The sequence below is a fragment of the Phaenicophaeus curvirostris genome, chromosome 2, assembly GCF_032191515.1.
Source record: "Phaenicophaeus curvirostris isolate KB17595 chromosome 2, BPBGC_Pcur_1.0, whole genome shotgun sequence".
NCBI lineage: Eukaryota > Metazoa > Chordata > Aves > Cuculiformes > Cuculidae > Phaenicophaeus > Phaenicophaeus curvirostris.
The window spans coordinates 53,952,204-53,980,063 of NC_091393.1; the positions used below are offsets into that span (position 1 = coordinate 53,952,204).

Sequence of the window (27,860 nt, forward strand, 5' to 3'; positions counted from 1 at the left end):
TATCTTAGAGGTCAGTTAAGTCTTTCTGGAGAGCTGTGCAGTGTCTGTGCAACTTCCCTTGGTTCATAAATAGAATTTATCACTTCTGCTTCTCCAGGTGGTAGGTAGTACATCAGGGAAGATGTAAGCTTAGGTAGTGGGATTTTATCTCTTCCAAAGCAACATTGTTAAAAGATTGGAGGATGGAGAAACTGGATTGTCACTGCTGCCCAAATGGGCATCGCAGTTCAGGTCATGTTCCGCTGCTGAGGCCTAGGAGGCTGATGTATTGTCCCTGTCTACATACAAATATGATACATAGAAATTTTGATAGGAATGGTTGGACTCGATGATCTGGTGGGTCTCTTCCAACTTGGTTATTCTATGATTCTACGATTCTAAATATGTCTTTGGGAACTGAACCTAATGTGGCTTCTCTCATGGTACCTCCTAATCCTTTTTGACACCAGCACATGGTTTAAAATGTCTGGATGATCACTCATTTTCTGGCCAGGTGGAGTCTGTGCAACAAATGGAACTTGACGCAGTTTTGCATTGTGTTTTTTCTCTCTGCAGGATCCTCTTGCCTTGTGTGCTAGACTAGTTCCTGATGGCAGCTGATACGCTCCTTGAGGCCAATGGTTCTTCTCCAGGGGTTTATGCTAGCTGGGAACGGTTAAGAGCAGTGTGTTCTGCAGCTGCTCACTTGCTTTGCCTCACTTCTATTCACAGAGAAATGTGGGTGCAAAATGTATATAAAGCAAATCCATTAGTAAGGAACATTTATTTGCTTTCTTCTATATCCAAGACTTCACTAAATCCTTGTGTGCTGTACTATGCAATCACAGAATCATAGAAATGTGTTTTGAAGTGACCTCTGGATATATAATAGTAAGTTACTTATCTGGTATTTGTAACGTTTCTCCAGATGATGCAGTGTCTATCTTTAATGGTGACCACAGATCAGTCAGCTTTTTTGCTGTGGACTGAGCTTCTTTGACTACTCCTGATACATGTTAGTAATACAAAAACATATTCAGACCTACAGTAAACATAGCATGACAAACTGGAAGGCTGCCAAGGGTCCAGTAAACAACTAGGAAATAAAAGACATGGCAGAAAATGAAAAGACATGTTGATCCTTCACATGAGAGTTTGCTACAGAGGAGGTTAGGAGAGTTTTGTGTTGTATCCTCCATGGAGAAGCCCAAACAGGTGTCTCAGAATAAAGTTTCAGCTGAAGCAGCTTAGAACAAATCAGGCTTTCCAATAGAACCGAATAGTGAGGACCAGATATTATTCACTCAAAGGTTATAAAAGAACTCGGTATTAAATTTTGGAGCTACTAGCTGTGTTGTATTGTGCACTTTAAAACTGAATTTTTAAACTGAATTTAGAACGAAATTAATAAACGGATGTTGGGAACCTATTTTTTTATTTTTTGGTTTTAAAGGAAGAGACTGAGGAAAGGGGAATTACAGACAAGTAATTCTGATTTTTCAGTAAGCCAGGTAGGTGGAAGAGGAGAATGGGTAGATGCGTGGCAAGTACGACAGATGAAGAACTGGCCCAGCATTTCAGAAGTCATTGGAGGAGCTGCTGAGCATGTGAAAAAAAAAGTGATCCCACTGAGATAGTGTGCATCAGTTCTGAAAAACCTATTGGACACTATACCTTACTAAAGGCTTTTAAAGGAATGAAAGAATAATAATATGAAGGAAAAAATATCCTTCATGAATCAATAAATGAATGAAAGGCAGGAAAAAAAAGCAGTAGGAATATATAGCAAGCAGAAGGGAGATTTCTGGTGCTATACTGGAAAGTTGCTATCCCATTTTGCAGTATGTTTTATGTAAGAGGGGCATACAGTTAAGTAACAATGTTTATAAGAATACAGTTATTCAAAATAGTCAAAGCTAGACCAGATGTGACAAAGAACTCATGGTATTGGGTGACTGGAGGATCAAACAATGGATGGCTAAGTTGGTATATACAAAATAGTATGTGCATTGAGAGGAAAAAAATCCCAACCACACAGGATTACAACAGTGGGAAGTAAATGAATTATTATTGATAGGGCAAAAGATCTTAAGGAACATTGTGGGCAGTTCCCTGAAAATACCCATCTGTTGCTCGAGAGTGTTCAAAATGGCAACAAGCATGCTAGGTAAGAAACAAGGTGAGGAATTATACAACAAAATTTGTAAAATCATGACCAGCATGAAGAAGAGAATAAAACCAGTCATGCCTACTCATCATTGAATATTCATATTGTCTTGCTCAAATGTCATACTAAATAGCCATAATTCCTGGTTTTTTTTTTCCAGGTATGAGAAATAGTTATGTCCAAATGATATATCTGGCAGAACTTTTAAAATCAGGAAAACAACTGCAACTCCTTGCTAGTGGACATTTTAGGTAACGACCTCTAACAATTTATAGATTAGGGAATTTGTCCAATCACAACATAAAGAGTGATTCACAAAAGCCTCTTAAAAATGATGATTACTTCTATAACAATCGAGAAAACATGCCTGGTAACATTGCTGGGACATAGAGACCCACTGGGGCAAACCAGTTTGCATTTAATCTAGCGAATTCTTTTAGTCTCCAAAATTTCATAGGAGCATGCATGTCAGCAGGGAACCAGGAATCACACAGTGCCATAAGGCTCTACCCTGCTTCTGAGTTTAGCAGTATGGGAAAGCTTGTTCCACTGCACAAGGCTGTTTAATTTAACAGAAGTGAGCTTAGGAAGCTTCTGTCTGCCAGAAGCTGGAAAGTAGAAGTTTCCCTCTGCTGACCTTGTCTTTCTGTTGCTGGAGACAGGCTTGGGTGCTGGCTGGCTCCTGGAGCTGAGCCCCTGCAGCGAGTTCTCAGTACAGGAGGGTTTGTACAGTTTGGATCAAACTCAAATTCTGTACACATGCATTTTTTAAAATTTAAATAATGTACTTATTGTTCATTAATTGTGTTGGTATCAATTTGATTGCTTAGCATTTTTTAAGGCTAAGTTATTAATAAATGGCAAAGCATGTTAGAATATAGTATATTGCAAACATACAAGAAACACATTTTTATTTTATGTTGACAATGAAGATACAGAAATTGTGTATTACTATGCAACTTATTGCAAAGCACTGCTAATGAACATATATGCTTTCTAGAAAAAAAAACCAATCAAAAACCCATGACATTTTACTTACTTTTGCTAATGCTCTGCTAATAAAATTTGATTCCTCATATCCTTAGACCATCAAGACTACAACAACATTAGTACTGCTAAAAATATTTACAGTCAGGTTTCTCAATTAATTAGTGGACTGTGGAAACCTAAAATAGCTTTAAAAATACTAGGCTGTCTGGTAGCAAATTGTAGTATTTTACTTGTGAGCTTCATTCCATTCTAAGTACAGAAGAAAAAATTGTTTCAATTCATTATGTAAGTTCTGTGAAAGCTGAGGAATTTTGGACTAGTTATGAAACTATGATGTTTGATTTAATTAAATGTATTTCTAATTTATCTGTTAAGACTTTTCAAATGGTCATTTAACGTATTTCAGTTTTGTGAGGTTGTATGTGATCTTGGCAGATGACTCAGAACCCATCAGGTGGTAGTGATGTATGATGCTAATCTGTTTGCATTTCAGGTGTATTCTCTGTTCTTTGTGTTATCTAAATAATACTGCTGTGCAGTGCAAAACAATATGTCACATTCTTCTGAGTGCTTATCTTATGCTATTTAAGATTTATATGTAAAACCTCATAGGAAAATGATAACTCTAGTTTAAACTTTAATAATTACTATAAGGAGATCCTGCTAAATGGATATAAAATTAAATTTTAAATCTCTATTATGGCACAGTAGAATTTTCAACACAAAAGGGGAAAAATGAAGGCACTTCTGCTCTATCTAGTTTCATATTCTGCTGATAAAAAGGGTTACATATTTATCTGCAACACACTAATGATAAAGTCCTTTAATTTACCAGTGGCAATGATTTGTCCTTCAATCTTTATTATGAAGTCCATGGCAGAAACAATTCCACATTAAGAGCATATTGTTACATAGGTTTTAACAATGAAAATAAGGAATACATCTTGGCTGCAGAAATAAAAATAATAATAAACAAACAAAAACCTATAGCATAGAGTTGTATTTTAGAATACACTTACATTCATTAAAGTACATTTTCCCTTGGTCAGCTACTGACGACTTATTTACAAAGCAAGTAACAAACAATGGCTAGAAAATACCATTATACCACAAATTATCTACATGGATATTTCTATTTTTCATACTAGAAAACAGCTAAGGTGGCATTTACATCAGTACAGTGTTTCTTAATATGTTTTAGTAGCTAGTACAAAATGGAGATGCAGACTGTATAATGTTAGAAAGCAAACATATTATGGGTCTGGTTAAAAAAAATAGATTTCTAGCAAAATGTAACTTTTTTATTTTTTAAAAAAGGTCTAATGCTGTGACTGCTCCAAGCACTTCAAATAGAGACTGTCAATGACTCACAAATTCCAAATGTTGCTGACAGGGCAGTCGAAATTCAAGAAACTACTTGAAAGAGAAGTCATCATCAGCCCGTGCCAGCTTTTACAGGCTTATTGCTGGATTTCTATTCACACAGGAATTTATGTTAATAGAGTCAATGCTGTTTCGGGGATCATTTGGTAATCAATAACAACATGGAATGCTTTCATTTACGCACCTCTTAGAAGAAGTAATAGATCCTTGTTTTGATTCTAAATTTGGGGTTATTTTCATGCGAAAAACAAATGTGGAAGGCAAAGCTTGGAGGTTTCTTTTCTTGTTAAGTGAGTGCTGAAATAAACATTTTCCCTTTGAAACAGTAGAACATGAAATCCTTGCAAGAGAAGACCTCTTAAACTGCGAATGTATTGTTCTACATGAATTTGTGAGACTTCAGCACACAAACTGCACAGAAAACACTTCTGGATAAATTTTAAGAGTAAATCAAGTACCCAATAGTAATACAACTTCATTTTCCATTATTTCCCATCATTAAAAGCTCACCTTAATTTTTCAAACTAGACTTGTCTAGCCTTTGAATTTCTGTTTCCAACCATTCTAACACCACTGTAACCTGTCACAGCATGTCAGATTGCTACAGGTACAGTAGTTTTGTTTAGACCATTTTATGTATTCCTGGTAAACATGACTCTTTGAACACCAGAGCCTGGCAAGCCCCTGTATCTCTTGGCTCTGCTTGCTGTTAAGTTTCATGCTTCTGTTATGCCCAGTGTAGAAGTGCTGCAGAAGCAATTTTTGACAGACAGGAAAAGCAGGCACTTTCCTCTGTGGTTTTATTGAGGCAAAGTGTATCTTACAAATTACCATAGCATACTGCCCAGACACACTGTGGCACTGGTGTGCAATTGCTTTGAGAGCTATGCGGCAGGAGACCCTGTCACGGCAGTGGAGTAGTTTCAGCTTCTTGAAGTTCCAGCTGAAAAGAAAGAAATTGCAAATACAATGAACAATTACTTGATTTCTTCCCACCCACAAGTCTGTGTGTGTGTTTGCATATGTTTTTTTGTTTGTTTTGGGTTTTTTTAAGAAGAATTCACTTCTTATTTACAGCTACTGTCTTGTCATATAAAGTTGAGCGGCAAGACTTGGGCTTTTTCTATTCCCTTTGTTGTTTTATGACAATGACTACAGAACAGTTCCATGTCTGACCTTTAAAGGCAAAGAAACGTTACTAGATCTGAAATTGGAATTAGAATATATCTCATACCAAGCCAGTTATCCTCTTTCTAGAGATCAACACTCCAATAATGTCACAAGTACATGAGGGTTTCCCTCCTTCCCTGTCTTCTTTTTGAAGCAATTGCTGGGGAGTTACTCTTTTAGATGATACTTTCTATGCTGATATCAGTACACAGACTAACTTTTGGATTTGCAGTTCAAGTCTAGTTTAAATTCTGAATGAGATGGACTTACATCCGCAAGCAAACTCAAAAGCCTCTCAGCCCAGAGTGTCCACGGTATCCATGTTAAATTCCATTTGCATACAGGCTCAATAGCAATACAGACGTTTTCATCAAGAAAATCTGCTTACTGCACAGCACGTCCTGAAAGTCTGCTACCATTTTCACTGCCCAGTTGATGCTGCCCTGCACCACTTAGAGCCTGTGGAATACAGGGTGGGAGACACTGCAAATAAAGGGTTTATGCTATGGAAAGTAGAGACACAGATAAAGCCTGACTGAGAAAAGACAAAGAATGTGCTCCTGTTAAAAAATAACAGCATATGGGTTAGGGCTTGGGGGCAGGGAGAAGGCAAGTGCAATTTCTAACTGGATTGCTTTGCAAGCCTCTTCAGCAGAGGAGAGAAGGCCGTTAGGACCTCCGATTTGGAGATAAATTGCTACAAGACCACAGCATAATTCAAATGCTTCTGCAATTTAACACACCATATTTGGGGATTTTCTTTATTCTGTATTCCAAATATTTCTCCTCAGCTCCTTTAGGCCAGAAACTGACCAAGATGTGAATGTCCATGTCTTTCACAGAAGTGTAGATCCAGAAATGAATTTTGATGTCCATATTCACTTGGTTTTATGCATTAGATAAAACAGAAGCTTTTATTTTTTTTCAGCAATGATTTTCTCCCAGTTTACTAAGGAAAAAAATGAAATCTTTTGTTTCCCATTTATTCTGATTCACAGTTTAAGAAATGCCACAAACACAGGCAACCTGAGAAGCTATCTAATTAGTTCTGGTCCTCATAGCACAGTTATTCTTGTTTCTTTTCATAAAATAAACACATTCGGTTTTCTCTGTTACCAAGAAGATTCAAAAAGGGCCCATGTCAGTGCAAATCAGCTACAAAACAAAGCCCATTTTTAAGCGTCTATTGAATTTAGACAATCTCCATAGGTATCATTATTTTTCTAGAAATAGGCTTTATAAGAAATCAATACTTTATTACTGAAATACAGTATTATTTGCAGTAGATATACGTTAATTTTCTAAAATTATACAAAAAGGACATTCTCTGTCAATACAGGTACATGTGAATCTGCCCAGCTTTGGTCACATTTCTGCACAGGACTGACCAGCATTCTCTGTATTTGGTTGCCTGTCACATAATACTGTGAAAATGAAAGAAAGTACTTTCTTCATTTATTTAAATAAACTGAAATTAGTTTTCAATTTTTCCTTGTTTCAACTTAACTATATATATTTTTTCATTTCAATAACCTTTTTATTTCTACACGTGGCCGTTGATCCAAGCAGTAAGCAATAAACCTAAAGCTTTCAGGTCTAAACACAAATACTAGAGTTTCTGGTTACTGAATATATATCTAAGCACTCATTTTCAGCATATAAAAGGGACTTGCAGCTTCCATTACGACATTTAGACACTCCAGTGATTAAGGTAAAAGCACTAAAAGCTAAAAATACGAAAAAATTGTTACATAGGATGACTAAGAAGTCCTGAAAATGGGCCTATACATGATTTGCTTAGTTGCTTAGATACATTCAGGTGAGGCTGCTATGCATGTATTTAGGATTTTTTTATTAACAGAAAGGTACTAAAAAAAATTAAAAGGTATTTGGAAGATATACTTTTGAGGAAAAAAAGAATGATGACTAGATTTTAAATTGGAAAATATATTCAGTAATCTAGGAGATAAATTACTTTAGCATCTCTGTGCACCTCAAGTAAAGCTACTTAAAAACATTTGTCAAGGTCTTTGTTATGAAACACATTAATGTCAATTACAGAAAAAATATCCAGCCATTTCTAAAAGCTAGTATTTATTCGTTTATTACAATTCCCTACCGATATTGGGTTAGCTCTGCTTTGCAAGCCATTTTTTCAGGATTCCATCACTCCTACTCTTGTTTTAACTCTTTATGCAAATGTACTTATAAGATTGCATATGCCTCCCTGAAAATTAAACTGAGCCAAGCCTTTAAGCTCACTTTGGAACAAATGTAACCTGCACAGGAGTTAAATTTGAGTGTAATGTAGGATACTTCACCCACAGACATGGAACAGTCTTAAAATGGTTTCAGTTTTTGTATGACTGATCAGCCACTGCCTTTTCTCCCTCAGAACTGTGTTGCTGAGCTGAGCATCTACTATTTCAATAAATGATCACACCGCCAGTGTTACGGATGAGATGCTACTTTATGCATTTGAAAGAAGCTGCATTTCTGGAAGAGATCTGAACTTGTTCTACTCTTCCCACTTTTCATAACTGCTGATAAAACAGTAATCAAACTCTTAATCTAGAAGAACTTTTGGTGATTCCAAAGAGCCATGAAGTAGGCCAAAGGCCAGTATCTTAGAATAACATGAATATTCGTGATGTTTCCTGCTACTGCTTTTGCACTGATAGAAACCATAATGGTTCCTTCCACCAGTGAATGCTTTGAGAATGTGAAATCCTAAGCTGTTGAGTGATTGAGTGCATGCAGTTCTCATTAACTTTAGCAGGAGTAAAGAATTCTCACTTGGCATGAAAGCAACTTGTAGAACACCCGTTTCTTCGAAAATGACTTAAACTGTGTTGAATGCTATAGAGCCTTACAGATAAAATTCATACCAAAGGTATCATCTATACAAGAAAGAGCTTGTCAGTATACTTGGATCACTACAGATATACTAGCTAGACTTGTTCTGTACGGAGAGCACTTACCTGTGAAAAGAATGCCCTGTCTACAGAATTTACAAAACTCAAAAATTTGCAAAAATTTGTTTGGGATTTTTTCTTTATTTTTAAAATTTATTTTATTTTTCCTTTCTGAGACTAAAATCCACATTCACCCTAGGGCTTTCCCTGTTCAAAAAATAATGATAACAAAAAATGTTTGATGTTACTCTGGTAAATACTATCCTAGAGAACCTTTTTACTTTAGATTAGTCCTCCAACCTTGTCTGTCATTCTTATAGTAGCAGACAACAAAAATATTGTCTTTTACAGAAATGTTTGCTGGAGGAAAAAAAAAAAAGACATCTAATAATGAAGTCTGAACATGGCTTGATGTGAATGTATTCTACAGCCTTTGTAGAGAGTGAGAAAGACTGTACCCAATAGGTGGAGTTCAGCATTGAGAAGGCTCAGGTCAGCACAGAGCAAGTGCATCTAGCAGAAATAAAACACTCAGCAGCAAGAGCTGCTGAAGCAAGGGCTGCAGGGGGATGGTGGTGAGGAAATGGAAATATGGCCTATTTATGGCCTCTTCAAATTCCTCCAAACACCAAATTCTTCCACGCAAAGAGACCTTCCACCTCTCTGAGGACATGAGCTTCCAAGTGTTGTCTTCTCCCCAGTCCTGGGGAATAACCGATGGCTGCTTGCTAGGAAGAGTTACCAAAGTAGTCAAAGCTGGATAGCCAAACAATTTCTTACAGTTCTGAATATACTTTTTTTGTTCTGTGCATATTGGCTACTTGCTTCAAATTCCCTCCTTATTGCCTTACTCTGATCTCATTCCTGAGGTTCCCCTTTCTCGTCTGCACTCTTCCTTCCACGTCCCTTTCCTTCCAGCTTCTTCATCTTCACTTCTCTTTACATGTGCTTTATTTCTTCTGAATTAATTTCATCACTATTCCCTGAATGAAGAACACCCCACAACAAAGAACTCAACTACGAGACTAGCTTCCTCCTTCTTGTCACTGTAAAACTCACTTCACTTGTTTGATCTATCCCTGTCTCAGCTGGCTTTCACCCTTGTTAATGAAGGGTGAAATATCTTTGTGCAAAGAATAATTTTCTAGTCTCTGTTTGCTCAGTGCCCAGGGACAAGACCTTGTGTTTCTCAGCCTCTGGGCAGTATCACAACAATCTTTGCTAAGGGTAGAAGTTTAGAAGATTACAGCTCTCCTAAAAATAATATGAAGCAAACCTAAATGTAGAAAATGCATGCATGCACACTGCACTATAAAAAGTTGGAACTGTACTAGGTATAGACACAATCCTGTTGTCGGACACATGCACAGAATTCACTCCACTGTGGGTTACAAATGCACTATTGACAGATAATAATTTTTTGCTAAAGTAAGTAAATATTATACATATTTACACGAGTATGTATATATATGTATATGCCTATGCCAAGTGTGGCAGTTCTGTTCCACCACCAAAGTGTGTGTAAGACTTAACAGGTACTACCTGATTTCACAGTTTGGCACATATGCATCACATGCTGGTGAACTACACCACCAACTGCAGATGCTTAATCAAACTACCCTTTCACCATTCATCCTTCTCCCTCTTCTTTTCTGATACAATTACTACTTTGTCTGTTTGGAGATCGTAAAGTTCCGGTCTGGGCTTCCTCGCAACAGCTGAGTGGCAGGTATGGCAACTGCTTTCACAAGAAGCCATTGACTTCTCCACCCCGAGGAGACAGCTAACTTGTGGCTAAAGTTGCAGCAGTGAGAAACTGGTGCACGAGCAACCTAGGCATACTGCTGAAAGGCAGTACAGCAAGGAATGAACTAGGCTTTTGCCTTTTGTTCTTCTTTTTAATGAATTACAGAAAAGACTCAAAACTTTTTCTAGTACTTGCGAAGCACATGAGTTACTTTAATGAATGTTAAAATTTGCCCTTATGTTTTGCTTGATGTTCACTGAGGGATGGAGACTGGAAAATCTCAGGACTGATCACAGGAATATGAGTTTTATAACAAAAAGAGCCTCTTTGAAAAAGCAAAGTAAAAGTAGCCCGAATAATACAAAAATCTATTTCACTTTCTATCTGGTGTGCCATAAAATCCCTACTTCTGAAAGGCTTTTCCTACATGGAAAAGGTATATTCTCAGTATACATTGAATGGCAAAGTGGCACAATACTCCCTAACGTGTATGTGTGTACATATATATATTTACACATCTCTCTCTCAAAACCTGTCCCTAGCCAACACAGACAATTATCTGAAATTAGAACTGCATATAGACGAGCCTTTGTCTACTTCTTGCATGCCTTCCAGGACAAACAAGCCCAGGTAGGCCTTCTTTGTACATCGATCGAAGATGTACAAGCACAGGTTCTTTGCTTTTGTGTTCACTGTTGCAGTGGGGGTAGAAGAGAGATATATATTCTGTCCCACTCTCATCTCCCTCAGCAGACAAGGAGTATAGAGAAATTTCTTATTATTCTCCAGCCAGTTCTATAGCAGTCACCTGCTGTAAGTATCCTGCAAATGGAACATTATTTTTGGTTTTATGCATATACATGCACACTGGACCCAATCATGCAAGGTACCTTTGAAAGACCTCGGCTTCTTGGCATCAACTAGAGGACAGAACAACTAGCACCATACAGGACTGGGCTCTCTGTGTATGCATAACCAGGCTTAGGTCTTCAAATAGCTACAAATCAGTATAAACTGTAACTTCAGAATACATGTCATCTCCAAGTGGGAGGCCTGGATCCAGAGATGACATCTCCACTGCTAGTCATACCTGATGGTTAGTCCTGTCCACAGTGTTGGCAGTGGAAGCATGGTCACGAGTGTTTTGTCGGACTCGGGTGGAATTTTGCTGCTCAATGGCTGAGGAAGTAGGGATGCAGAACTCTCTGAAACACCTTTTGAAATTCTCATCTAGAAATGCATAAAGGACTGGATTAAGGCAGCTATTTGTATACCCTAGAGCAATGCAGAAGTGCCAGGAGACAGTCTGGAAAGTAGTTTCTGGGATGTTAACCAGTGCTTTAATGATGACATAAATGTGGATGGGAGTCCAGCAGACAATAAACACTGCTACCACTACAAGAACCATCCTCGTGATTCTTCGCAGGTTCCTGTCCTTCTCTTTGGAGCCAGATAACATGCGAACGCTCTTTAGGCGTAAAATCATCAGCCCATAGCACACGGTAATGATCAGGACTGGCATGATGAAGGCAAAGATGAACACACAGATTTTCAGGAGGTTCTCCCAGTACCACGCAGGGTGGGAGAAAGTAAGCGTGCAGTCAATAGAGCCTGGAGAAACAAGAATGCAGCAGAGAAGAATAAGCAGGTCAGTTTCTTGTTTACTCTTTTTAAAATCTTATTTTGTTAAATATCATAGGCAAATGTGTGAAGATTTACTAAGTAAAGAGCTAAAATGAAGCAATCCGTGTGACCGGTCATCGGCACAAACATTGATGGAACAGTGCTGCCAAACGTGAATGAAGTGTGAGTCAGAAAATAAAAATAAGTAACACACTCTCTTTTGTGTTTTATTGCTTTGTATTGCTTGTAAATTGAATAAGAAAAAAAGTTGAATTGTCATAAATGCTTAAATTTTGTCTCATTTTCACTTTCTGTATAAAATGAGGTAAAAACAAAGACGGTTTAGCCACTTTCACTACTAAGATTTTAGGCATTTCAGGGCAATGGTGAAGATGATGTCATGACACTTGGTAACTGCGTATTGGAGGGTTTGTATTTATGTCGAGATGCTGTCGCTTTAAGGAAGGTCTTTGAGCAGCAGCAATTCACAATGTACTCTCCGTTCTGTATTACGTCCAGCCAGACTAGGGGCATAATATCTATAACTGCCAACCTCAGTGAGAATATCCTGGATAAAGCACAGGCTTCTGTGCTGTTGGTGAGGGCGTAACTGCCCCACAGCAGAAGTTAGGCAGGCAAAGATACTTTTCCAGACACTACAGTAACTGTGTGGGACAGTGGGACTTGCATGGACCCACAGAAGAAGCCTGCTGTGAAAGACAGCTAAAGCATGTTCAGTGCTGTGTCTGGTCAACTACAGCCAGATGCAAAATTGTTCAAGAGGTTCACTTGCACTGATATCTACTTTACACAGTTTGAAGGTCAGAAGTTAATACAATTCCCCTATAATAAAGTGAAACAATGCAGAAAGGAGTTTAAACATTGAAATACTCAATTTAAGAATGAAAACCAGACTTACCATGCCTATATTTAGTAGTTGCCATGAACATAACTGGCAGGCCAATGGCAGAAGAAAGAATCCAGTTGCAGACATTGACAATTTTGGCATTTCTCGGCGTTCGGAAATCAAGGGCCTTAACTGGGTGGCAAACAGCTACATAGCGATCCACACTCATGGTGCAGAGTGTAAAGATACTAGTGAACATATTGTAGTAGTCTATGGATATAACGATCTTACAAAGGATTGTACCAAATGGCCATGTTCCCATCAAGTAATTGACACTCTGGAATGGCAGAGTACTTGTTGCTAGGGCATCTGCCAATGCAAGATTGAAAATGTAGATATTGGTGGCAGTCTTCATTTTCGTGTACCTGGAAAAAAAATGAGCAAAGCGTGTGAATGACAACAACTGACAACGTTAAACAAAACTGAGTCCAGAGCACCATCTAAGAAACGCCGTGAAATACTGTGCTAGAAACTGTCAAAGATGATGGTGCTACGGTTTATCTACAATAATGTTTGCAGTTCAGTGAGACATTGGCTAAAGGGTGTAAGAAAGAAAAGAAAAGATTAATTTAACTTGTGCAGAGAGAAAGGATACACATAAAAGAAATAACATTGTGGATGCTAAAGAACTGAGAAATATTTTGAAAAAATTGTATTTGTACATATCAGACACTGTACTGAATGGACAGATTTTAGTGTTTGGTAGGAACGGTTGGACTCGGTGATCCGGTGGGTCTCTTCCAACCTGGTTATTCTGTGATTCTGTGATTCTGTGATTTTCTATATCACCTGGTGTCATGTTAAATATCAGAACTGTAGTCTACAGAAATGGAGAACTCATAAGTTGTGGAGTAGTAATTCCTTAGGTAACTAAGGGGTAAGTACATAACAGCTGAGTGTAATTATCAAACCCACTGTGTCTAAAAATTCAGGCTTTTAACACTTTCTCATTTGTTTATAAATATAAAATTAAAAAATCATTTGTAATTATGATTATTACATAGCTTTACTGATCTCAGTGTCCTATACCAGTTGGACAGATGGTTCTTCCAACTAAATGAAAAGACAGATGCTATTAACCATATGCTTTGAATGTATCAATGGAACCAGCACCCTGGGTGGATGCTGCAAGCCCCGTTACTTGAGGTAGGAATGCATACTCTGCTCCACGCCGCCTATTTGTGCAGGAGGGTCTTTGCACACCCTTCCTGCTAAGTCTGTATCACTAACTACCCAAAAAGTATTTTCTGAATTTTGAACGTGTCACACATCAATCGCAACTGAGCAGGGTCAGCTTTTTATGTTTTAAATTGTTTGTATGACTGAAGGTAGAGCCCAAATTCCTCTTTAGTTTCACCATCTTCTGTGAAGAGCCCTTCGCAGCTTCAAGTCCTTGTGTCAGCTGAGTAGCACTTGAGATCTCCTGCTTACGAGGATGCTGTATTTCTGCAGGGTTACAATGACTGTTCTGCTCTAAGCGATGTTCCTGGCTACGTTGCCCTGTTATCCTGCTTGCTGCCAAGGCACTGTGTCTGCTTGGCTTTCAAGGGTCAGACAGCTTGCTCTTTTGACAAAACTCCCTTCAGTTTCTGCAAATAACAAGCACAGTGTTTGATCAAACATCTTACAATTTATGGAGTAATTTGCAAGAGGAATAGCTCATTTTAAAATAGCTTTCAGGCAACATGCCATGGAAGACAAAGTGTAAAAGACAGTATTTAATGTTTTTTCCTCTCTGACTTTGATCTCCCCAGAACATGCAAAAAAATGGTGAAAGGCTGTGTAGGGAACACACTTCTGGAAAGGTCTGGAGAAATGCAGACTTCCCGCTGAATGCATCTGAAGAAGTCTGCATTTCTTCTCTCATGTTCTAGCACTGTGCACGGGGAGCTACTAACAACCCTAATTTCAATTTAGGGTGTCCTATTAGAAAAAAGATTTTCAAGTAGATCCAAACTCTTTCTTCACTTCTGTCTTAAAGAAGTATGATCCAAGTACAGTATTTCCAAGTTTTAAATAAAATCTATATTCTGAAAATACCCTAAAAAACTTTTCTTACAGGACTGCTCAATGTATGCAACAGATTGTAATGCTAGTTTAGGAAGAGGTAGATGCTACAAGGATCCATACCTCTCTCTGCTGCTGGGAATTGTTTAGAAAAAATGTACAGGATTGCAGTGTGGGAGAGATGCACAATAAGTTACAGCTCCAAAAAGCAGTTTTTAGGGAACATATTTTCTGGGCAATTTGCTGAAGAATCTTGCAGAGTAGAATGAAAATGGCAACATTTTTATAGTTACTTTACTATTACACACAATGAAAATGTTGTTCTAAGAACTCTTTTTGCCATGCCCCCTCTTGTTTATGAACAGTGCTTTTTTTCCGTAGACCTGAGAACAGATCCAGGACTAGCTAACGTTGTCTCCATAGAGCTAAGCTGGAGGTTTGATTATGTTATAAGCAGACTTATCCAGTTTGCTCCAGTCTGAGCTGCTCAAGCAGAAACTGGAGTGGAGGGGCAGTGGTTGAGGAAAAGCAATGATGATCCTGTTCTCGCCGTGAGGGTGCTGATCCATGCATAGCCCTGAGGTGACTGGCCAGTATTTATGGGTGGACAAGAAAGCACGCTTCATTATGCTGCTCAGTGCTGCTGCCACCATGCATGATTCTGCCACAACTGTGTCCAGATCAGATGACAATGATAATGATTTTTCAATCAGTAATTAAAGCCATCCTGGAGCGTTAAAAGGAATGCTTGATATAGCAAAAAAAAATAAAAAATGCATCAACCAGTATGTAAGTGATTCTCAGGTTAGCATGCCAAAGGATGGGCAGAGAAAAGCTCTGAATAAATGGAATAAAGCTTTTTCACTGGGACTGGCATGGGCCTTGTCTCACATAAATGCCACACATTTTCAGTTTTGCTATCTTGCTTTCATGGTCCCTTTGAGCTTAAAAGTTCTCGGACTTATTTAGTTTAATGGGCACTACAGGCTACTAATGAAGGATTTTGCTTGATGTACTCTGTAATCTTTATATTTCTAATCATGCTGCTCTTATAAAGAAAGGAAGCAGAGCTTTTATGGTGTCAGAAATTATTTACCTCTGCAACCGCCTAATCAACAAAAGTCTATTGAAATTCACAATATTCTTTTCAGTGAATTCTATGGGCTTTGGGTATTTCTCTGTACTGACTATTTCAAGTTTTTATTAAAGGCATATTTCTAAAAGGCACATTTTTTTAAACATGTATTTTTCCAAATAAGTAGATTATTGGTGTGCCCAGGATTGGTTTTTTTTGGTATGAACATAAAAATACTGAAGTCATTCATTAAAAGTAATTTTAACAGCATGAAAAATAGCAGGCTCTCAAAATGGAGCTCTTAAAAAGTCTCAGTCTTAGCTGTTACTATATCTTTTGTTAAGGTGTCAGTCTACCTATTTGAACAAACATTTCCATCACCTAGACGTAGATGCGTATGTGATGAAATTTCTGTACTTCAGAGGGACTGGGTTTCAAACGTAATTAAAGCCACAGGATATCTGTATGACTTATAATACCAGAAGTATTGTATTTTTAAAAATATCTTTTCACAGATACTGGCCCTTTCATTCAAGGCCACTAGGGAATCTAAAACTAAATGGATGTGTAAAGGAAGAGTCTTAAATGCAACCCAATGAAAATCTGCATGCTAAAATTTAGGTTACATTGAAATTCCAGCATCTGAAATACTAAGTACATTAAATTCTTCATAACAATAAGTAAGGTTGCAAGTGAAGACAGAAGTTGGCTCTGGGCAATATTAGTTTTATTTTTACAGTTCTCCAACTAAAGACTAATAGAGCAGCATGATAATTCTTTTTTTTTGTGTTTGTGAATACTTACCTTGATACTGCTTTTGATGCATATGCAAATTAATTATGTTCATTATCATAGAATCATATAAACCTTTCATAAACCCATGTTGCAGGGGCCTTGTTGTCTTGTGTGTGCTGTGTGATAGCACTCAAGATGACCTGCTCTATGACCGTGCCTGATACTGATGTAAAACTGACAGGCCTCTAGTCCCCTGGATTCTCCCTCTAACCCTTCTTGTAAATGGGTGTAACATTTGCCAGCCTCCAGTCAAGTCGAACTTCCCCAGTCCACTAGGACTGCTGGCAGATGATGTAAAGTGGCTCGGTGAACACCTCCACCAGCTCCCTTAATACCCTTGTGTGGATCCCATCCAGCCCCATAGACTTGTGAATGTCTAACTGGCCAGTTATAATCCTGACACCCGCTAGTATGTCCTTTCTGTCTCTTCAGTGCAGGTTTTATACTATAAAATATCTATGTTCATGAAGCAATTTGTTGTTGGTAGTAGTAGATGATCAGATGGATTTACAACAGTAAGAATATACTTTACGTCTGTCTTAATTCTGTAAGTCAAACTCAGTCTTGCCTTTATTTCCAAACCAGAAAAGCTTTAAGCATACTTGAAGTTTGAAGGTCTAAGCTGTAGAGGGCCACTCAACTGGGATTTAGTTGGAGTAAGATAAAGCATTATAGAAAATCAGGAGAAAACTACTCAGATAATCAGCAAGTTCCTATCACTCAAGAATAAATAGGAAGTCTTGAAATTACCTCTTCAACTGGCAGTCTATGGGCCACTTGTAGTTTGCAAACCAAACAAAAAGTTCATCAAACTACCCTAGAGAGAACACCAGCTACGCTGCACAAAGCGTAACAGCATCCTGAGCAGGAGCCATGAGCACCTTTCCTTTGACCTCACAGATGTGCAACAAGAGATGTGAGCACGCTCCTGTCTCTTTTTCTCCAAGACACTTCATGTAGCTTGGTTTCTAATATGCCCACTTAAATTTAGTCTCCAGCTTACCACCTCAAAATTTTTTGAAGAGTCTTTTCTTTTAAGTTTCAATGACCCAAAAATGAAGAACAAATAATGCAAAGGCTATATTTTTTCTTCAAAAATAATGAATATTTTAGGTCGCATCAGGCTTTATCTAAGCCTAATACACACAGCTGGTATACTGTCACTTGAGTCTCATCCCTGCTGCATTGTTGAAATATATCTCCAGACTCTTCAGCCTTTTTGTACCAGATGAGTTTTATAGCATCCTTGTACCATGAAGCTAGTGTGAAGAAGTCAGAGAGGGGTCTACATTTAGCCTAATGAACACATTAATAAACACTATTGTTAATTAATTTGAAAACTGCTCCTATCTGAATAGCAACAGTGAGGAGAAAAGCCAGTACAGTCTTTTGCACTTAGAAAATGGGCTGGCCAATGATAGATTGGTAATAGCTACTTTGAGCAATACAGAGGCATGCAAGCTTTTGTCCACAGAACGCCAATCTGTAGATGAAGACTGCTTAAACTGATTGGTACTTAAGTTCAGTACAAAATATTTGAAAAATTGGCTTAATTACAGGAACTTCACTGCAGAAAGTAGTTATTCATGAAATTTGGCTGCTGAAAGAAACAACAGTCAGCAATTGGGTGTTGCATACAGACAACCTGACATAACTCTTGTTGATGCTGGGTGAGATCAGGTTAGTGTTTGAAATTCATGCTCTTCTTGCATAAATGACTTGTTAAAACAAATGACGAATCATTATGTGCATACATTAGATTAGCTGAAGTCTCCTTGGGTGGGAAGATTAAAACAGGTGAATCATGCCTAGCTGAACCAATTTAAATGAGCATTTATTTCCATGACTGTTCTAATGCATCTTGTATGTGCAACTCAAAGATTGTAGGAAAGAGGAAATTTTTTGCATGCTTTCCTGCCATACCAGGTACTTTCAATTTTCCTTGAGCCCTTAAAATTTTGACAAAGGGCATGTCATATTCAGAAAGCTCTGGAAAAAACCCCAAGAATTTCATGTCTGCCAATCCAAATAATATATTTGAAATTGCGATAATGTCTCTCAGCTAGGTCATATCCTGACAAGTACCTTTGAGCTAAAATGTCACAAATGATAGACTTAGCTGATAGCCATCGTACCTTATTGTCCTTTTTCTTTCTTTGGATGGTTCTGGGTCTATAGAGTGAAAGATTTACCCTGTATCTCATGTTGTAACATGCACTGTGGCAGACTGTTACCTATTAAAATTCTGAAGTCCTATATATTCTGGATGAGCCTAACCTACCTGTCTGGAAGCATATGATTAGATCAGCTTGAAGATTTGGTCTTTGATTTTTCTGCTCAGGCATACTTCAGAATGTTTACGCCTTAACCCATTAAATTCAACCTGTGGGTACAAGCACCACAGATTTGTCTACAACCCTCACATGTTACTATGCAGTCAGGCAACCCAGACTGGAGATGCCATGCTATGGTTAACTACGTACTCATCGTTTTGATTTATGTTCCTCTGAAGAGATCATATACAAGGATGTGATTGAAAAAATAATAAACCGGGAGGAAAAACAAACAAGGCATTTAAAAATCCCCTCCAGAACATACAACATTATAGCAGAAAATTTTCACACTTATTTACAATGAAATAGTGCAATTTGGAGCACACTTACTTCCTGCACTGATCCTGACTTAAGGGGTAAAAACTGTATTAGGAAAGGGAACAAGACTTTAAGAAAGACAGAGGCAGTGGTTGCTACCTCCTGTTAAAACCTTGCATCCTGACTCACAACATGTTGTGACCAGTGATGGTGGCTTAATTAGACAGATGAAAAAACATGTGTATACCAAGAGCACTTTAATTGCCAAGTCATGATATACTAAGGCGGTGTACTAGATTTAAAATTGCAAGGCATAGGTCTTAAAGAAACTTGGTAGGGAACACAGCAAGGCTTCCACATACATTATGCTGAAGCAGCCTTCCCCTCCATTCCTCATACAGCAGCAAGGCGACATCCACTTTCTGAAGGATTTTGAATGTACGTGTGAATGTGGACCTGAAGGTAGGACAGAGAACTGCTGGACTATAGTCGTTTCAGCCGCTACCTCTTTTCTCCCTCACCCTTTGTTTTCCCACTGCCAAGTTCCTTTTCCACTTTATTCTCCTTCACAGCACAAGTGAAATTAATCCAAAATTCCACCAAAGTTTACTTCCTTCAGATCATCTTACTAGCATCTTTGATTCCCCAGCTTGTCCTTTGCTTGCATCAGGGACTGTCTCAAGGCATGTGCAGATCCACCAGCATTTGCTTACAGCACCCAGGCAGAAAAGTAAGTGGATCACACCACTTAGCAAGGAGGCGTACTGACTCAAGAGCTTTTTCTCCTGTATTATGAACCAACTGGGACTTCTCCCAGACCTCAGCTTTGGGAGAGGGAGAGCAAAAGGAAACCCTTTCGGGCAGCGTTAACTTTCTTCAGACTCTGGTGCCGGTCTTTTTGGGAATGATGTGGCACCAAGACAGCGGGGAGGGCATTCGACTCATCCTGTTTTCAATTAATTACAATATTGCGTTGGGCTTTGGGCTAAAATTTACTTGTTGCTTTCTTTATGGTTCTTCTGATATTTTGCTACTGAAAGGCATCATATTAAGGTCATCTTTCTGCTACTTAGTTTGTAGAGGAAACAAAACAAGCTTCTTTGTTCGGGAAAGAGTTATTTTGGGGAGGAAGGCTGGCCCTTTCACTTGATGTCTGGCTGAGAGGATTAACAAGCAAGATTACTTTGAACAGAACACACAAACTCAACACTAATCGAAACAGGTAAGTATTCTATTATTTCTCTCTTATTACTTTCATGTCCTTTTTAATCACACATACATATGCAAAATAACCTGGCAGAAATCTGTACAAAATAAAGCTGATGTAGTGCATTCTTTTATTTCCAAAGAGTGGAGGAGAACCAGCCAAGAAAAAGTTTTAATAGATATACTCATATCAACTTGCCACACAAACACTTAAGATGTTGCAATGTTTTATAGCTCCTGTTACCCTAATTTCTTTTTCTTTTCCCAGACACCATAAAAAGCTACTTAAAAATAAAAAACAAATTACAATAATGCATATGCTCCGATACCCAAACAGTCATTTGCTGGTACACTTCCTTCCCTTCCAGCCTAGTTAAATGGAGGAAAAATGATCTGCCAGTTATTCCAGGACTTCATCTGGCTTGTTTCTTAAAACACCTTTAGCTGAGTCTCTGTTTGCCTGGTGCTAAGGCATATCTAGATCTCAAGTAAAGGTTGCTGCTTTTGCAGTTATTGTCTAACATACCTCTCTGTAATAAATCAATGGTGCAAAAAACGCTAACTCCAATATATTGCCATTATCCAGCAGCACGTGCTTATTGCTGAAATGTTTGCTTTGCTAGGAAGGCATAGAAAGGAAAACTGTTGGTGTTTTCAACTTGACTTTCTGCCCTCTGCCTTCAGGGATGCACAATTGCTAGTTAAATCACTGACTACATCTATGATAACTGCAGTGACATTTTTCTAGAGCAGACAAGTTAACAGCTACTTTTTCTGGTTTTCAGGTGCTGGCTTCCTCCTCCTGATTTGTAATCTGCTGTCAGGGAGGCCTTAAGACAGTTTTACCACTAGCAGATGTGAAATCACCTTTGAGGAGTGGTAATCCCCCCTGGTCAGTGTATTAGGGAGGTGGCACAAGGCTCAACGCAATGCCATAAACTGTACCGATTAAAGTAATGCTAAGTATACAAGGTATAGCCTCTTACATACAAGAGATTGGGATCTCCTAGTGAAACAGCAAGTGTGATCTGGAAAGGAGTGGCAGAAGTGAGATAAAAGGACCAGAAAGAGAATAAACACAGAGGAAGACCTACCTGTGATAGGGGGAAAGCAGGCAGTGGTGGAGGCAGGCATGACAGAAAGAAGGAGTACAATCATGTGTTTTGAGGAGACTGGATCAACAGTATCAGGAATCATGGATTTAGTATCCACATGACAGGGATGAGATTGCGTCTGAAACTGGGACTCTGAGGGAGGTACTGAGACCATCACATTTATAAGAACGATTTGGTTCACTGGCTTCTTGAATGTTTTTTCCATAGAAGCAGCACATCCCAGGGCTGGAGGTTACCACTGTGCAAGGGGTGTCATGGGAAAACAGGAAAATATACCTTACCTGCTGCTCCCTGTTCCCCCTTAAGAAAGAGACTTATTTCAACAGGGATTGCTCCATACAACACAACAAGGAGATGCTCCATTTTACACATTTTTGTTCTGAAGTTTTATTTCTGATCTGACATACAAGATCTTATAGCTGATAATTGAACACTTCTTAGTAAGAAGCTGGAAAAAATATGCTATTTCATGTTTTTCACAGTTATTTGATTAACTATGGTCTGTCATCCCTACCTTTTTTCATCATGTAAATTCAAAGGGAAATATAAATAAAATTTAGAAGTGTGTAACATTAAATGGATGAATGAGAACATTCCTTAACACAGGTGGGCCAAGCTATGGAACTCCTTGCTAGTGAACACCGTTAAAAGCCAACTTCCAAAGGGAGCAGAGGCTTCAAAAGATAATGACAACATCCTCACTTAAAATACCATAAAACCCAAACTTCATGGTATAAACCAAAGAAAGAACAGATAGTTATAAAAAGAACTTCATTTGAGATTGGCCTAACCACAGCAATTCAGATACTAGTTGCTTTCAGGTTTCAACTTCGTTTATAAGTGGTATTTGTGTCCTTTTATTCCAGCCTTATTTCTGATTCTGTTTGGGGACTCCTGCATGTTAGAAGAAATATCCACAAAACGCTACTGAATAAATCCCGATACAAGCTGCAGCTCAGGGATGATTTGAAAAAATACTGTAAGTTAAAATGAAATAAAGCAGTACTTCAGGACTACGGTAGATAATTAGCTCATTAGTCATAAGCTTGCTAATAATTACACAATAGAAACAATATGTGCTTACAATACTTTCTAATTTTACTGAAGTCATGGAAAGTTGGTAACATTTGACTTATTTTTATAAGGAAATAAAAAAACTCCAGGATGTGTTTTACATTATTTTTTATGGGAGCAATTACCAAAATGATACTCCAGGAAAAATACAGTGGGATCAAAACAGCTTTGTTTGAAAGAAATTGATTGAGGGGATGTTTTCTGCCCAGAAGTGCCTGGTGGCAGATGCTAGCAGAGCAAGGGGGGAGTCCATCCTCCTGGGGAAGATACGCTGTGCCATGGGTGAGAGCTTGCTGGGACCAGGGCCAGCCACAGGGTGTGGAGGTGAGTGTGGGGCTGCAGTCACCTCTACTCCCTCAGGGCGATGGAAGTTATTCCCAAGTTGCAAGCTAATGTATCTTCGACAAAATTTTGACCATGCGTGTATCAATATAATTTATAACAAAATAGAGAATATGAGGGTATACATGCTGGTTTATTTATTTGCTTCCCTTGATCTTGGGGGAGGGATGGGAGCCACTTGCTAGTCAAACATATACACACTAGCAGAGTTTGGTAAGCTTCTATGATGAACAGTGTGCAAACAGAGACACCTGCCTTATTGTAATGCAGGATGCTGATGCTTTTTTAATATAGCTTCTGTGCTGTTCCTGCACAACCTGACTCCCTCAGTTCTGTCCCCAGATCTTCTTTGACTTGTCCTGGTGAGCAGTGCTGATTCATAATTGACATAACTGGTTAAGGCTGCTGTGGCTTTAGCTAACAGGTTTTAGCAATGGGGTGGAACCTTTTCTTGGCAGACAGTGAGACACATTTGCACATGCAATTTCATTCAAATGCAGAGGTTTGTGCAGCTGTGGACAGGAAAGAAAAGAATGAATTTTATGCATTTCTTGGCTTCCAAGTTCCCTGATCTATGGTGCTACAAGAAATGCTGTAGGCCTTCTTTCACACTGCATCTGTCACCCCGCAAAGAAAAACAGTTCAGAAAAAAGCTGCTTTGCTTCAGCCACTTTCAAGCTTACGATCATTTCCAGTTTATTTTCCTAAACAGACTCTCTCTCTGCTTCATATGTTATGACCTCTTCCCAAACCCCTCATTCTTCCCTTCCTGGGCACATGTGTGAGAATATTTATTCCTCTGGTGATATCAATTATTTCTACAATTGAAATTTCACCCTAAATTCCATTCTTCTTAGTAAAATATTTCGCGTGAAGTGTGAGTGAGCTGAGCTGAAGTAACCAACTTTCAGTACTGCATAGTCTTTCCAGATTAGCTGATGTTTCAGTTACAGCTCTTTTTTTCCCAAACACTTAAGAGGCTGTTTTGAGAAAAGTAGAAAGAAATCAAGAAATCTTTTTTTTTTCCCCCCCTTTTTTTTTGGAGCAGGCTAATAATTTACTCTAATGAAACAAGACATCACCTTTCTCCTGTGAAGGATTACTGAGAACCCGAGGGCCTTTTGTTTATGGTATGTGACAAAACTAATAGCAAAGCCATTAAGGAATCACTCTTGACTTGAGTGAATTTAGCGGCAGTCGGTAGAATTACAGTCCTCTCAAGGCAGTGGCAGGGGAGGACTGGGGCCTCTGAGAGCTATTCCCTTCTTCCAGACCAGTGATACTAAAGACTTTCTTCTATGATCTATTACAGCTTTCTAGCATATTGCCTTCTTGTTCCCACTCTAATGTGTGAGTAATATCCCACTGACTTGATGAGAAAGCTTGAAAAGCTTTCTTTGTAAGAGATTTCTGTGTATAATATTGGGTAAATTAATTCAACACCACAAGGTACTAATTGTACACTTATTGTAGTCTGCAGTAGCTAGAAGCAGCATTCGCTGTTGACAGAACCATAACAACACTGTATGCATGTTAGTAATCTACACTTATACAAAACTCATGAGGGAAACAGATAATAAAAAATATCTACAGATTTTTCAGGCTACAGGAAATTTATAGCTGGTAGTAAAACTTGAATATTACTGCTGTCACTCAGAAGGCATTTTTGTTGTACTTATCAAAGGACATAGCGCAGTGTTAGTAACATGGGGTTCAGCCTCACACACTGCAAGTATAACATGTAAATATTAATTCAAGGATCAAAGTATTCAGCTGAACAGGAACTATTGGGGAGAGTGAGAAGGGTGGATGAGAATGCATCAATAATAAAGTAACATGTATATAAACTGAAAATCCGTTCACCTGCTTTGCATGAAAAGCCTGATTTTTATATGGATAATCACAAAATAGTTCTAACTCCTTGTTATAGATATGCCTGCTTTCTGACCCATTTGCCCCAGCTGGGAAAACAAGGTGGCATGGTGGGCTGATAGTGACAGCTCCACATCAGAAAAGCAGTTGCACAGTCCTGGCTCCAAACCCATGAATCTGCTTCATGCGGAAAAGTTGTAAAAATAATAATGTTTATAAGAATAATATAATAATTACTAAAAAATATTTCCAAAGAAGCTGAGCATGAGATACTAGCATGCAGCACACTGAATATGAAGTCACTGTTGCTTTCACTGGGGCTGGACTCTGAAAGGTGAGCAGGGACGGAGTTTCAAATATCTAAGCACCTACTTATCAACTCTTAGTATTTTCAACATGAACTAGGTACCAATGTAATTTATAATCTTATTTCTAGTGTTCTCAATTCTTCTCAAAATGAATACAAAGTTGAATCTTTTGTTCTTCCTGAGCAGGCATGGTGTGAAAGGTAAGTAAAGAAGGGGAGCTTTGTAAATTGCCAAACCCCCTGCAAAAAGAGTTGCCCCCTATCTGTAGCTGGATCCAAGGATACATGAATGTGATCACATATGCTCACCATATGCTCACCATTTCACAGAAGTATATTATATTATGGGGAATACTGTCATGTTAGAATAGCTTGCAACAGGAAATAAACCAAAAAGTTTATTTTGCTGTCTAGATATACTAGACCTATAGAGAACCACAGAAAAGAAATGCACTTTTATGTTGCTTAAACCACAGATCCTATTCAACCATTAACATGTAAACTCTTTTTCATCCCAATCTGATAAACAGCTGCATGATATTATTAGGAAGGAGCTCTGACATTGTTCTTGTACAGGAGACCTAGGTTCAGTCCTGCCTTTGCCACAGAATTCCTCAATGGTTTTGAAGAAGTCATTTAATTTATTTGTGTATTCCTCTGTAAAATGAAAAAATATTTTTGCTCTCCCCTATAGCTTCTGGCTTTTGTTTTTAAGCTGTAATCTCAGAGAAAGATGCTCTCTTTAGGTAGAAATCTAAACACAAGGCCTTCATTCAATTATACTTTGTGATGCAAGTGTAATTCAATTAATTTACGTAAGAAATATGAACCTAGTATGGGTTATGCCCGGTATAAAAATGTAATTCCAAGGACAACCTGTGGCATATTTCTCTGCTGACAACTATCCTGGCTCTGTTACACTGTGCATCTGCTTTTTCTCCCAGAGGAATGGATTCAACACTTGCTCAGTCGACTGCAGTCACATCCCGGTTCAGAAGCCTTTCTGAAGCTGTCTTCACAGCTTGATTCTCAAACCGATCAAACCCACAGGGCAGAAGAGCGTCTCCCCAGCTCTGTGCACTTAAAATGCAGCCTCTACGGTATAGTTAAACCCACTAGGTTTCTTAAGCACTACAGTTGAAACCACTGATGCATATTACTTGTGTTCCCATTAGGTCTACGAGCTATACAAGCTTCACAGTGACATCTCCAACACATGCCAAAGGAATTATCCTCTGGCACGCTGCAGCACCCTACCTTGACCTCTCTCCTCACTCCTGGCTTTTTATAGCTAGCGCTATCAGCGCTGCACCCACCTTGAAGCCACCACGGTGCCGCTGGCCCGCAAGTCATCCTGGCCACCAACCTCTGCACCTGCCTGCCAGCTCCCTGCAGCCACGACACCCGTTCCCGACAGCTGCCACCCCGGCTCCTTGGGAACACAGCGGTCAAAGGGAAAAGAGACGCCTCCCAGCCCTGGGGAAACTGGACGTGCTGGGGCTACCCCGGCAGGGGAGAGAGCGCTCCGGGCATCTCCCACGGGCATCTCCCGCGGGCATCCCCCCGGGGCTCCGCAGGGCTCGGCGCCTGCTGGAGCTGGAACCCACGAGCAGCCACAGAGGAAGAGGCGCTCGGCCAGCCCCGTTCCGCCCCGCGGCTCCCGGGAGGTGGCAGCGTTCCCCCACGGAACCCGCAGCCCCAGCGAGTCCAGGCGGGCAAAGGAGCCCGTTTAATCTCGCTCTCACCCGCTTTCCGACCATTTACAGGGACGGGATTTCTCGAGCGTGAAAGACGAGTGGCGAGTGGCTTAGAAAAGCCCGGGTGGGCTCGCGGGAGAGCAAGCTGCGAACCGCAGAAGCACAGCCGGGGAGCCGGGATCGCGATCCCGCCGTATTTATACACGTGCACGTAGATATATAAATGTATGTAAGCACACGCATCAAGGCTTTAGGCAGAGGATCTATAAACCCCGGCAGACAGAAGCGTTTAGCCGCAGCGCTATTGACATTTTGCGACGGGGAGCAGGTGCGCGACCCCGGCGGCGGCCGAAATCCATTTAAATCCCCCCTCCTCGGCGGGCAGGTGCGGGACTCGGGCCCCGCTGGCCAGAGCCGCTCGCAGCACGGCGGGTCTGCAGGCCACCCCCGGACCCGCAGCCCTTTCCGACGGACCGCGCACCCCGGCCGGTCCCCACCGGGACTTTCTCCTCCCGCTCCCCGGCGCCGGCGCTTTCTCCCAAGCCTCCCGGAGCCGCCCGTCCCCCGCCGGGCGCTCACCTGACGATGACATACATGACCAAGAAGTTGCCGAAGAGCCCCACGACGCAGACCACGGAGTAGAGGGCCATGATGGCCACGGCCGTCACCACGGAGGGGCCGCCGCCCGCGGGCACGCAGGGCCCGCCGCCCGCGCTGCCGTTGGCCCCGCCGCAAGGCTCGGAGCGGTTCCAGCCCGCCGAGGCGTCGCCCCAGGGGCAGGGCGGCGCGGAGGGGCGGCAGGCGGCGGAGGCGTTGGCGGCCGCGGGGGCGTCCGGGGCGCCGGCGAGGAGCGGCGCGGTGCCGTTGCCGCCCAGCAGGTAGGCGACGGCCATGGCGA

The 27,860-nt window shown here is 39.9% G+C and overlaps 1 protein-coding gene across 1 annotated transcript; it reads right to left on the reverse strand.

Moving 5' to 3' along the window:
- Positions 1-3,120: 3,120 nt before the first annotated feature.
- OPRM1 (opioid receptor mu 1) lies at positions 3,121-27,860 on the reverse strand. Its single transcript, XM_069852086.1, has 4 exons — positions 27,542-27,860; positions 12,894-13,246; positions 11,442-11,962; positions 3,121-5,462 (listed from the first exon to the last, which is right to left on the reverse strand). The coding sequence occupies exons 1-4, from the start codon at positions 27,853-27,855 to the stop codon at positions 5,424-5,426; spliced, it is 1,227 nt and encodes a 408-aa protein (XP_069708187.1). The 5' UTR covers positions 27,856-27,860; the 3' UTR covers positions 3,121-5,423.